This window comes from Salminus brasiliensis, chromosome 9 (assembly GCF_030463535.1).
Source record: "Salminus brasiliensis chromosome 9, fSalBra1.hap2, whole genome shotgun sequence".
Taxonomy (NCBI): domain Eukaryota; kingdom Metazoa; phylum Chordata; class Actinopteri; order Characiformes; family Bryconidae; genus Salminus; species Salminus brasiliensis.
In genome coordinates this window covers 3796236-3809108 of record NC_132886.1, presented here as the reverse complement: position 1 = coordinate 3809108, position 12873 = coordinate 3796236, and the positions used below count along the sequence as shown (strand labels likewise).

General features: G+C 42.0%; 1 protein-coding gene across 1 annotated transcript in view; it reads left to right on the top strand.

The window, feature by feature from the left end:
* Positions 1–12873, top strand: part of ptprn2 (protein tyrosine phosphatase receptor type N2) — a 304722-nt gene that overhangs the window by 86529 nt on the left and 205320 nt on the right. Inside the window, exons 9-11 of the mRNA XM_072687156.1 lie at positions 906–946; positions 2386–2810; positions 6557–6643. Of these exons, the coding sequence (XP_072543257.1) occupies positions 906–946; positions 2386–2810; positions 6557–6643 (553 nt within the window). The remainder of the gene's footprint in view (positions 1–905; positions 947–2385; positions 2811–6556; positions 6644–12873) is intronic.

Genomic DNA, 12873 nt, shown 5'->3' with positions numbered 1-12873 from the left:
GCCTGGCAGCCGGGCTTTGCTAATGCCACAGTGGCAATGCAGGATGTCCCAAAGTGACGGTAGGGATGCTGGACGTGTCCGGTAGCCGGGCAGTACTTACTCCATGGTGGCAGTGCTGGATGTGCTAAGGCCACCGTAGGGATGCTGGACGAGCCCCGGTAGCCAGGCCATGCTGATGCCACGGTAGTGATGTTTGATTAGCCTGGTAGCCGGGCTTTGCTAATGCCACAGTGGCAATACAGGATGTCCCAAAGCGACGGTAGGGATGCTGGACGTGTCCGGTAGCCGGGTCGTACTTACTCCACGGTAGTGATGTTTGATTAGCCCGGTAGTCGGGCTATGCTAATGCCACAGTGGCAATGCAGGATGTCCCAAAGCGACGGTAGGGATGCTGGACGTGTCCGGTAGCCGGGTCGTACTTACTCCACGGTGACAATGCTGGACTTGACTGACTTGACTTGATGAGCCCAGTAGCCAGGCCGTGCTAACTCTACCGTAGCTATGCTGAATGTGCTAATGGTGTGGTAGCGATGTTGGATGAGCCCGGTAGCCAGGCTGTGTTGATGCCGTGGGTAGTGATGTTTGATGAGCTCGGTAACTGGGCCATGCTTACGCCGTGGTGGCAACACTGGACGTGCTAGCGCCGCGCTAGGGATGTTTGATGCCCCCGGTAGAAGGGCCATGCTAACTGATGTTAGATGAGGCCCGTATCCAGTTTTCTAACATCGTGGTACTGATGCTGGACTAGCCGTCATCTCGGCCATCTCATCAACCAGTACTAGATCCAGTCTCTGTGTCTAATCTCTGCCATTTTCTGTACTGGAAATATAAATAAACCAGCTCACGTTACACTGTGTATCTGTATTCTCTCTGGTCTTCATGTCCTGTGCGGTTGCTGTTTACAGATGGACAGACAGAAGGAGGAGGCCCAAAGTCAGAAGAGAAGGTAAAGTTTCTTCTCAAAGCTGTGAAAAAGACCCACATCTACTGTCTGCAGAGAACTCAGATTTAATGTGGCTTTTCTTCCACAATGAAATCAATTAGTGCTGTAGAGGGACTGTGAGAAGGTGATAGCCATTAGAGAACTTTCTGTTTAAAACCACTTTCAAATTAAACCCTGTGATGGATGACGATTGCTTGGCAGTGAATGCTAATTTGTCTTGGCAGGAATTTTCAAACTTTCTGTTTCTTTTAAAAACTTTTTAAACATTTAGCAAGTAGATACTTTACTCTGTCCTTCAGATCTGTCTGTAATTATTCCTCAATTATTTAATGTTTCCTTGTACTTTCATTGAAGACACCTACCTTGTGCTTCCATTTACTGGCCACTTTATTAGAAACACCCATGTTGTTCTTCCACTCATTGGCCACTTTATAAGAAACACCCACCTTCTCCATCCACTGACTGGCCACTTTATTAGAAACACCTACCTTTGTGCTTTCGCTCACTGGCCACTTTATTAGAAACACCTACCTTATGCTTTCACTTACTGGCCACTTTATTAGAAACACCTGCTCACTGGCCACTTTATTAGAATTACTGAAAACACCTACCTCGTACCTTTTACTCCCCGGCCACTTTATTGGAAACACCTACATTGTCCTTTATTCCCTGGCCACTTTATTGGAACCACCTGCTTATACGTTTACTCATTGGCCACTTTATAAGAAACACCTATCTTGTCCTTCCACTCACTGGCCACTTTATTAGAAACACATACATTGTACTTACACTCACTGGCCACTTTATTAGAAACACCTACATTGTTCTTTATTCCATGGCCACTTTATTGAAGACACCTACCTTGTGCTTCCATTTACTGGTTACTTTATTAGAAACACCCATGTTGTTCTTCCACTCATTGGCCACTTTATAAGAAACACCCACCTTGTCCATCCACTGACTGGCCACTTTATTAGAAACACCTACATTGTCCTTCCACTCACTGGCCACTTTATTAGAAACACCTGCCTTATGCTTTCACTCACTGGCCACTTTATTAGAATTATTGAAAACACCTACCTCGTATCTTTTACTCCCCGGCCACTTTATTGGAAACACCTACATTGTCCTTTATTCCCTGGCCACTTTATAAGAACCACCTGCTTGTACTTTCACTCATTGGCCACTTTATAAGAAACACCTACCTTGTCCTTCCACTGACTTTCCACTTTATTAGAAACCCCTACATTGTTCTTTATTTCCTGGCCACTTTATTGGAGACACCTACCTTCTACTTCCACTCATTGGTCACTTTATTCGAAACAGCCCCCTCATCATTCATCACTGGCCAGTTTCTGACCGCAGTACTGTTGCAGTCCAGAGAAGAGTTACTGAGCTGCAGTCTCTACCCAACTCTGACCGTTATCATTTCCTCTGTGTAGGATAAAGGCTTTATCAGTGAGCTGCTGGAGTACCTGGACCGGAGCTCAGGCCCTGAGGCTGCCGATCATACCCAGGCTGAGGAACCGCTTCTAGGCTTTATGAACATCCATGCAGCCTCTGGAGGTCCGAAATCTGCTGGACTGGAGAACGTCCAGAGCCGGACCACCCAGACGAAGCTGGACCTGATGAAGAAGAAGATGGAGCCGGACACTCTGGATCTGGACCATCTGGGGGATGCTGAGGTGGACCAGTGGCTCCGTGGTGCTGAGGGCTCCTTCGTAGAGGGACCGCGGAAGAAGACCATGGTGGATGAGGCTGGGGTGGAGAAGAAAGGAGCGAGTGTGAAGGAGAAGTTCAGGATGGACGTGGCAGCATACTCGAGCCCACTGCATGATGGATACTTCGGCTACATCATCACTGAAGAGTGAGTTTAGGTCCTTTTAATGAATCCATGCGCTAACGAGCTTAATCTCCTGTGGCTTTAGCATTAGCAAGAATTTCAGACACTTAGACAAGAACCGAACTGTGATGTTCTGGACAATGACTGGGTCAGAACATCTCCAGAACATCAGGCAGGTCTTCCCTGTCAGGTGTTCCCTGTATGCAGCGGCCAGTACCTACCTAAAGTGCTCCAAGAAAGATTAACCGTTGAACCGGTGACAAGGTCATGGGTACCCATGTAGGCCCCACCTTGCAAAGTACAGGACTTCAAGGTTCTGCTGCTAACATCTTAGTGCCGGATACCATAGAACACCTTCCGAGGTCTATACTATGTAGCAAACGTACCTAATCATGTTTTGTTATTGATTTATAAAATTCCCTGGCTCCGCCCCTCCCTGGCTCCGCCCCTCTCCTGTTTCCTCCCTACCCCCCTCCTCATCATTACTTCCACCTGTGTTTAGTTTGTTAGTCCTCCTCTCCTTTCTCAGCTGATTCGACTCTTGTCTTTGCATTGAGCAGCTCCCAGGGGTCAGGTCAAGATCGGTCAAGATGCTCATGACAAATAACTCTGTTTGGATCAAAAGGAGCTTATTTCCTGGTTTTATGAACTTTATATTAATAGTATTATTATAGGAATTATTATAGTAACTGTGATTGTAATGGAGAGATGTTTACACCATTCCCGTTCCAAGGTTCATGTTGGATGCGCTATGTTTTTCTCTGAATGGGGGCGAGTGTGAGCTTATTATGGTTTTATTCAATCAGAGAAAGGACAAAACGCGAGTGATATGTGACCTATCGTCCGATTCACGTGTTTGTTGTTCAGAATGAGAGTTTCCAAACATCTATGGATGCTGGGCTCTATTAGATCACCTTCATTACAGATGAAGAAAAGAGGCTTAAGGAGCAGAAACCAGGGACCTTTTAGGAGCTGGGGGGCTAAACTGATACTGTACAATCAGGCTTCACACTGGAGCGATTCCCCAGCTCCAGTACACCTGACTCACACCTGCTGTTCAGACACCGCCACTTCATTATCAAGCTCTTAATGGATTGAGGTGTTCTCAAACAGGGACGGCGCTGACCCGGTCTGCCGCCTCCACAGCTCTTAGCAGACGTGGGTGGAGAAGTCTTTAGAGAAGAAATAATGTGAAGAGCAAAACAAAGCTGTTGTAGAATCAAACTGCCTCCATAATAAAAGGGGTTTTATCTGTCTGTGGAGACTTTTGTCCGTCCACCTCTCTGTGATCTCTCTCCCAGTAAGCAGTCCATTCATATTCCACATCTAAGACAGAGTGTGTGTGTGTGTGTGTGTGTGTGTATGGAAGTATGAGTTTCAGCAATGTAGGCACCCAGTCATGTCTATATACATTGTACACATTATTTATATATATATATATATGGACAAAAGTATTGGGACACCTATACTGTATACCTATACTATACTATACCTATAGACATCCCATTCTAAGTTCATGATATATATATATATATATATATATATATATATATATATATATATATATATATATAATATGATAATTATATATTATATATTATAATGTATTAGTCATATATTATCCATGGTTTGAACCCTGTAGTTGCTATATATATATATATATATATATATATATATATATAATAACTATTTTTGTTTTTTTTTGCAGATTTTATGCAGTTTTATATCAGACATAACAGAGGTGACCTGAACACTGAGACAGACATAAAATATATTATTTAATGAATTACTGAAATGAAATAATTTGTAGATTCTATGCATTTGACCTTATAACTGTTAACTGTATAAACAGAGGAAAAAATTTTACACTTCCGGGTGCTGGAGGTGAAGAAAGTTAATAGTGTGTGGGCTGGGAGTCAGTAAATTGTATAAACTGTGACTAATGTCAACATCAGTCATTAATAATATAGAACATGTAATGTAATTAGAAGTATTACTCAAATCTGATTGGACAAAGATTATTTTTAGATAAGTTTATATGTAGCTGTACAAATAACGGGAGGTTCTGAAGAGCTCACTGAACTCCAGCGTGGTTCTGTATGTAATAGGAGACACCGCTGCACCAACAACAACAAGTCAGCTGGTGAAATTTAGACCTTCCCTCCTAGATCTTCCTCCATCAGCTGTGAGTGATGTTATTATTGAACAGTGGAAGAGTTTAGGAGGAACAGCTCACAGAGAGCAGCTCAGCCACCGAGTGTCTGTCAGACCACGTAAAGCTACAGAGCGGGGTCAGGGCCGAGTGCTGAGCTCAGAGCAGAGCCTCTAATAACTGCAGAGCTCCAGACCTGCTGCTGCTGGTAGAGCTTAGAGCAAAGGGGGACCAGCTCCTTATTAATAAAGCCTATGGGTTTAGAATGGGGGGTCAGAAAAAAGCTCCTGTAGGTGGAATGTATAGTTGTCCCAATACTTTTGTCCCTATATGGTATATATATAAATATATATATATATGTGTGTGTGTGTGTGTGTGTGTGTTTGAAAAACCTTTTGAAGAACCTTTAAAATGAAACACATGGCTCAAATTTCACACACACTCATACACTCTCACACAGGTCTTTTTGCATCAAGTGTGTGTTTATTAGGGTGTGTATGTGTGTACATGCGTGTGTGTGTGTGTGTGTGGGCAGGATTCACAGAAAACCTAAAAACAGCCTCTAGGACATTTTAATTCTCACCTTTGATGGCATACTCTGCCTGTGTGTGTGTGTGTGTGTATGTGTGTGTACACTCACGTGCCTCATTTGAGTGTAATTGTCTGTCTATGTGTGAAAATGTGTGTATTGATTGGTGTGTGTGTGTGGCGGCAGCTCTTATCATAAAGCTATCACACTCTGTAGGAATCCCATTTGCACGTTATTGTTTGGTGTGTTGTAGGAAAATGCAGGTGATTTATCGGAGCTGCAGAGCCACCTGCGCCTCCTCCGACGCCTCTTTTCCAGCGCTTGTTTTTCGGCCTGTTTTTTTTGTAACAAGGGCCAGACAGCTCTGACCACTACACACCGACCACGGAGCAAACAAACAAACAGAAAAAATACACGTAATTGACAAAAGTATTGGGACACCTGCTTATTGTTCCTTGTTTCTTCTGAAATCAAGGCTATTAAAAAGAGCTGATCCTGCTTTTGTTGGAGTACCTGTCTCTACTGTCCAGGGAAGACAGCGTACTACTAGATTTGGTGTACAGCATTGCTGTGAGGGTTGATTGCATTCAGTGATAAGAGTGTTATTAGTGAAGCCAGGAGGTTGATGATGCTCACCACTCCACCTCATCATCCCCAACTCATCCCAAAAGTACTGGATGGAGCTCCACCATCCATCATTCCAGAGAATGTTCTTCCACAGTTCTTTCACTGCTCCACAGCTCCTCAATGCTGGGGGGCTTTATATATACCCCTCTACTAGCCCACGCCTGGCATTGGGCAGCATGGCGCCAATAGGTTCATTAAGGTTGATCTGCTCCTGATATGGGAACACCACATAAGACTGTCCCCTTTCTCCTTCCAATGACAAATCATTCATATCTTCATTGTCATCTCCACTGCAAAAACCTTGTATCTCCAAAACAGCAGCTTTACAGGAGAGTGTTCGTTACTGTTAATGGAATTTGATGTAAAAGATTTAGTTCCAGGTCAGTTTGGAGCATTTCTATTGGTCAGGAAATTCACATCACATCTCTCTCTCTCTCTCTCTCTCTCTCTCTCTCTCTCTAGCTCTCTCTCCACTGACCAGGGCCTGAATCTGATGGAGATTTTGGCTGAGAGGGTTAAACTGCACGTCACAGATTTCCTCCAGCTATCGTAAGTATACACAGTCACCCAGTAAGTCAGTACTCAGCATTTTTAGAATTACTCTAAATTAAAAAAACGCAGCATTCACACGACCCTCAACCTCAGTGTTAGCACGGCCTGTTCTACTGGGCTCCCCCAACATCGATACTGCAGTGTTAGCACGGCCTGTTCTACTGGGCTCCCCCAACATCGCTCCTGCAGTGTTAGCACGGCCTGTTCTACTGGGCTCCCCCAACATCGCTACTGCAGTGTTAGCACGGCCTGTTCTACTGGGCTCCCCCAACATCGATACTGCAGTGTTAGCACGGCCTGTTCTACTGGGCTCCCCCAACATCGATACTGCAGTGTTAGCACGGCCTGTTCTACTGGGCTCCCCCAACATCGCTACTGCAGTGTTAGCACGGCCTGTTCTACTGGGCTCCCCCAACATCGCTACTGCAGTGTTAGCACGGCCTGTTCTACTGGGCTCCCCCAACATCGATACTGCAGTGTTAGCACGGCCTGTTCTACTGGGCTCCCCCAACATCGCTACTGCAGTGTTAGCACGGCCTGTTCTACTGGGCTCCCCCAACATCGCTACTGCAGTGTTAGCACGGCCTGTTCTACTGGGCTCCCCCAACATCGCTACTGCAGTGCTCTCGGCTGGCTAACCAGTAGCATGCTAGCTAATACAAAGGGGATCGAAAGGGGACCAAAGTGGTCCTTCTGTAAGATGATGTCAGAGGGGATAGGATGTGTCCAGGGGGAGAGGATATTGTCATGACAACGGCACAAAAATGACGCAACTATTGATTCAGCAGCCGATCGCTACGTCATTCAGCCCTCCCATCGAACGGCTCAGCCCGGTTTGTCCGTGTTAAAGCCACCAGACCCGTTCCCCTCCGTGCCCTCAGACCCGCTCGACCCTGAAGTGGATAAGAGGCCTTTGCAGCACCTTAAGCGTAGCTCACAGACAGCACTGATGGATCCTACACACTGTGTACGGTGTGCATAGGCAGATTTACACCAGTAAACACACATTCGACTGTCCACTAGGGGGCCTTGCTGGAAGAGGTTACTCACAAAAGTGCAGGAAGGGTCTTTAAAGAAGCGTCCAGTAAAACCTAGAACACCAGAATGTCCTTTTATTGGAAAGCACTATTCTGTAAGGCCGGGACGAAAGCACCAAGGGTCCTCGAATCTCTTTCTTCTGCTTCTGTATGAAGCTGCTGTTTGTGGCTCTGCTGGGAAAACTGAAGAATCCATGGAATCCATATGGTATGACCCCGGGGGTCTGCCTCTCTGCTTCCTCAAGAGCTGTACAGAATACAAAGCTACAGCTCAGAACCTTGGCTGGGGTTGAAAGAGTGCGCCGGAGAACCCAGTCAGTCCAGACCTCTCACAGAAGAACTCCTATCTGTTAACACACTGCTGGTTGGGGAGAGAATCTGTCCTTATCTCCACAGACCTCCTACAGGGATTGGGTTCTTCTCCACATGCTTCCCAATACCGTCCCACCAGAAGTTTGTATCCATCATTTTTATTTTATTAATCTGTATCCAAAATAAGTATCCATGATAATTTATTATTATTATTATTAATATTATTATTCCAACTTTTTCAATATTATTATTATTATTATTATTATTAATAACAACAACAACAATAATAATAATAATGATAATTAAAAGGCATATCCAGAAGGAATATATTATAAATGGAATATTTAGAATGAATTTCAGTACAATTCATTATAAAGTACAATTAATATAGAACATAAAATTAATTTCTAATACAATCATTATGCAGAATGAATTTCTTTTAAGAAAATTCATATTTAGAATATTTAGAAGTCTGTATTATAAAATTATTATAACCCAAATTTATTTTTACAAAAATGAATATTGAGAGTGAATTTATTATAAAATTAATATCCAGAATTAATTTCTGGATTTTTTTATAAATGATTATAAAGATTATTATACAAATTATTATATATTATTAATAAGAATACAATTAATATAGAACAAAGTTAACTACATTTCTAATACAATCATTATCCAGCATAAATTTATCTTAAGAAAATTAATATTTAGAATGACTGTATTATAAAACTAATCTATCCAGAATACATTTCTAAAAATGATTATAATGATTTTTTGAATAATGTTTAATATGATAATTATCCAGAATATATTTTTAAATAAATATTCAGAATGACTATTATAAAATGATTATATTCAGAATTAATATAATACAACAATAATCAGAATAATGTATTATATAATTAATAATAAAATAGTAAAATTGTAATAAAACTGATTAAATGACAATTCCAGAAGAATTTCTTCACATATTAATGTCCAGAATGATTTTTTAATGAAATTAATATTCAAAATGAATGTATTATAAAATGATTATATCCACAATGAATCTTTAAACAAATAATATTTAGAATGACTGTATTATAAAACTAATCTATCCAGAGTGAATGTATTATACAATTCATACTTAGAATGATATACGTTAATAAATATAATAGAAAATAAGAATATAATTTTTTTTTTTACTATGATAGATTTTTAAATTAATTTTTAATACAATAATTATCCAGAATAAATGTATTTTTTTTAAATAAATATTTAGAATGACTATTATAAAATGATTATATCCAGAATTAATAAAATACATTAATATTCAAAAATGTATTATATAATTAATAATAAAATAATACAATTATACAAGTTTTTTCACAAATTAATGTCCAGAATAATTTTTAAATAAAATTAATATTCAGAATGAATGTATTATAAAATGATTATATCCACAATAAATCTTTAAACAAATAATATTTAGAATTACAGTATTATCAATAAATATTTTTCAAAAATGAATGTCCAGAATGATTTTTCAATGCATTGAATTTTCTAATAAACATTTGTAATCACTGTATTGTAATAACTGTTAGTCGCTGTAATAAATACATGCACTTTTAAGTCTTGCTGTATGTAATATTTGTGAACAGTAGAACAGAAAGCTGAATATAATAGAAAGTTATTGAAATACTCCGCTCAACCTGATCATCAGTTCTCCCTGGTTTCTAAATGCTGTGAAAGGGCAGATTTGTTCAGACTCTTTGCTTCCAGGAGAGCCTTAATGTGCCCCTGAACACATTATACAACACCCCGATCCTGCTGACGCTCCATTCAGCCCGCTCTGCCGCAGTTCCAGCCATTATGTGTGGTCTTGTTCTCATTTTAGGTTTCAAGGCCTTTCAGACGTATGAACTACTCTTATTACACACAGCCCTTCGGTTCTTTAAGCGGCGGAGCGGTGGAGCGGTGGAGCTGTGTGCGTTGGTGTTTGGCTGTACAGAGCAGCGGACCGCTCCTCATTATTAATGCATTCATGTAAGCAGAACCGTCCTTGAACTCGGAGGGTCTGTTCTGTTTGTCGGAGTGAACGTGTCGGAGGTTGTGATGAAGTGATTCTCTGAACGCCGCCGTCCCGCCCCCTCCAACTGACACACTGTTCTGGAGCAGTCTATAGAAGCATTATTTAACACATTATATATATATAAATATAAAGCACACACCATTTACTGAAGTGCCTCTGGCAAAACTGCAGATTCGCCCAAAAAGTTACAGTTAAAGCATCAGTTCAGCAGAAAAAGGCTCAACCCCCCCCCTTAACAAAGCATGTCGGGGGTCTGCCACTTACTTCAGTGCTAATGCAGCTAGGATTCCCCCAGCAGGACCATCTACAGGGTTACGGTTCTGATACTGTCACTATACACTATATGTCCGAATACTTGTGGACACCCCTTCTAATGAATGCATTCAGCTAGTGTAAGTTGCACCTATTGCTGACACAGATGTGCACAGAGCTTGTCTAGTCCTTGTAGAGACGTACTGCCAATAGAATAGGACGTGGGCTATAGAGGGGTATAAAGCCCCCCAGTATTGAGGAGCAGTGGAAGAACTGTGTTCTCTGGAATGATGGTGGTGGAGCTCCATCCAGTACTTTTAGGATGAGGTGGGGATGATGAGGTGGGGTGGTGATCCTCATCCAACATCCTGACCACACTAACGCTGTTGTTGCTGAATGCAATCAAATCCTCACAGCAATGCTCTAGTAGAAAATCTAGTAGAAAGTCTTCTTCCGAAGACCGTAGAGACAGTTACTCCAACAAAAGCAGGATCAACTCTTTTTAATACCTTTTATTTTAGAAGAAACAATGAACAATGAGCATGTGTCCAAATACTTTTGTCCATGTGGTGTATGTTATTAAGTAGAATAGGGTTAGTAAGAGTTGATGGAAGTTCAGGTTGGATTTGGGTTAGGATTAGGGTCTGAACTAGGTTTAAGACCAGCACACGGGTTAGGTTTAGGTTTTAGATGGAAGTTCAGGTTGAATTTGGGTTAGGATTAGGGTCTGAACTAGGTTTAAGACCAGCACACGGGTTAGGTTTAGGTTTTAGATGGAAGTTCAGGTTGGGTTTGGGTTAGGATTAGGGTCTGAACTAGGTTTAAGACCAGCACAAGGGTTAGGTTTAGGTTTTAGATGGAAGTTCAGGTTGAATTTGGGTTAGGATTAGGGTCTGAACTAGGTTTAAGACCAGCACACGGATTAAGTTTAGGTTTTAGATGGAAGTTCAGGTTGGATTTGGGTTAGGATTAGGGTCTGAGCTAGGTTTAAGACCAGCACACGGGTTAGGTTTAGGTTTTAGATGGAAGTTCAGGTTGGATTTGGGTTAGGATTAGGGTCTGAATTAGGTTTAAGACCAGCACACTGGTTAGGTTTAGGTTTTAGATGGAAGTTCAGGTTGGATTTGGGTTAGGATTAGGGTCTGAACTAGGATTTGGACCAGCACACGGGTTAGATTTAGGTTTTAGATGGAAGTTAAGGTCGTGTTTGGTTTAGGATTAGATCCAGATCTAGGTTTAGGACCAGGGCAAGGGTTAGGTTTAGGTTTTGGATAGAAGTTGAGTTTAGGATTAGGATGAGAGCCAGACTGCATTTATGTTTTGGATTAGATTAAGGTTAGGATTAGGACCAGATCTAGGTTTAGGACCAGAATTAGGTCAGGATGAGGGTTTGGTTTGGGTTTCATATGGAGGTTATGATTAGGCTTAAGATCAGGACTAGGTTTAAGGTTTAAATCAACTTGAATAGAAAATGAATTCACTGAACCCCAGTTTTATTGTTGACTAATGCGTTGATGAATGGTGGCAGTGATGTGGTGCTAATGCCGTTACGAGAGTGGAGAACCGACGTATCTTCAAAGCATCTAAAGTGTCGTAAAGTATCGAAGTGTTTCTTCTTTAAGGGGGTGGCGAATTGCGAAATCTACACCTACAAGACGTCGGAGAGTACAGACAAACTGCTCTTCTAACAGTGTTGTTTTGTTGGTAAAGGACGCCGTTAATCTGCCAGGCATTGTGGTTCTTCTAGACCCTGCGGTATTTTGATGAAAACACGAGAAACCTGAACAACACAGCCTGGCGAGGGACTAGAACCCACGGGCAATATGCATATTATATATATGTGTGTGTGTGTGTGTGTGTTGCGACTTTATTTGTGTGTTTGGATCCATTACTCTTCCTCTTGCTGACGGCTTGTTGGGCTCCTGGGTACGGCAGCTACCTGCTAACGTGGGGCTTTCTTCTCCATGTTCTCATCCCCTTTAGTCCTTCACTGATCCAGGTTACAAAGGCTCTCCGGTGTTGTGTCTGTAAGCGGCGGTTCTTGCGTAATTCCTCTCTGCTTTGAGAAAACTCTGCAGAACAACACAGACATCAGAGGCAGGAACTGCTTTAGAAGGTCAGGAGTTATATCATTTAAGCTTGTAACAGCAGTAGCGTCCACATATATATAGACACACACACACACACACACACACACACACATAGACAAGCCTATTGCCATGACTCACGCTGACAGTACATCAATATTCAGTACATTTAGGTCCTCAGAACTGCAACTTTCCCACAGCGGAGGAAACATCTGGGCCTGCCGCAGTTTTGACCGAATTACCACCAAACCTCAATTTGGTTTCAAGCGGATTTTTAGTTTTAGCTGCCAGAAGCAGAGCAGGACATGCCTGGAGGGCACAGAGGGGACAGCCAACACAGGTTTTGAGCAGAAAAAGAAACTGTCAAACACCGGGATACAAGCTTTCTCCTTGACAACGGATGTCGGATTCGCTTCACACTTAAAAATAAATCTGCACCAGTCTGGAAACTGGATCCGTGGCCCA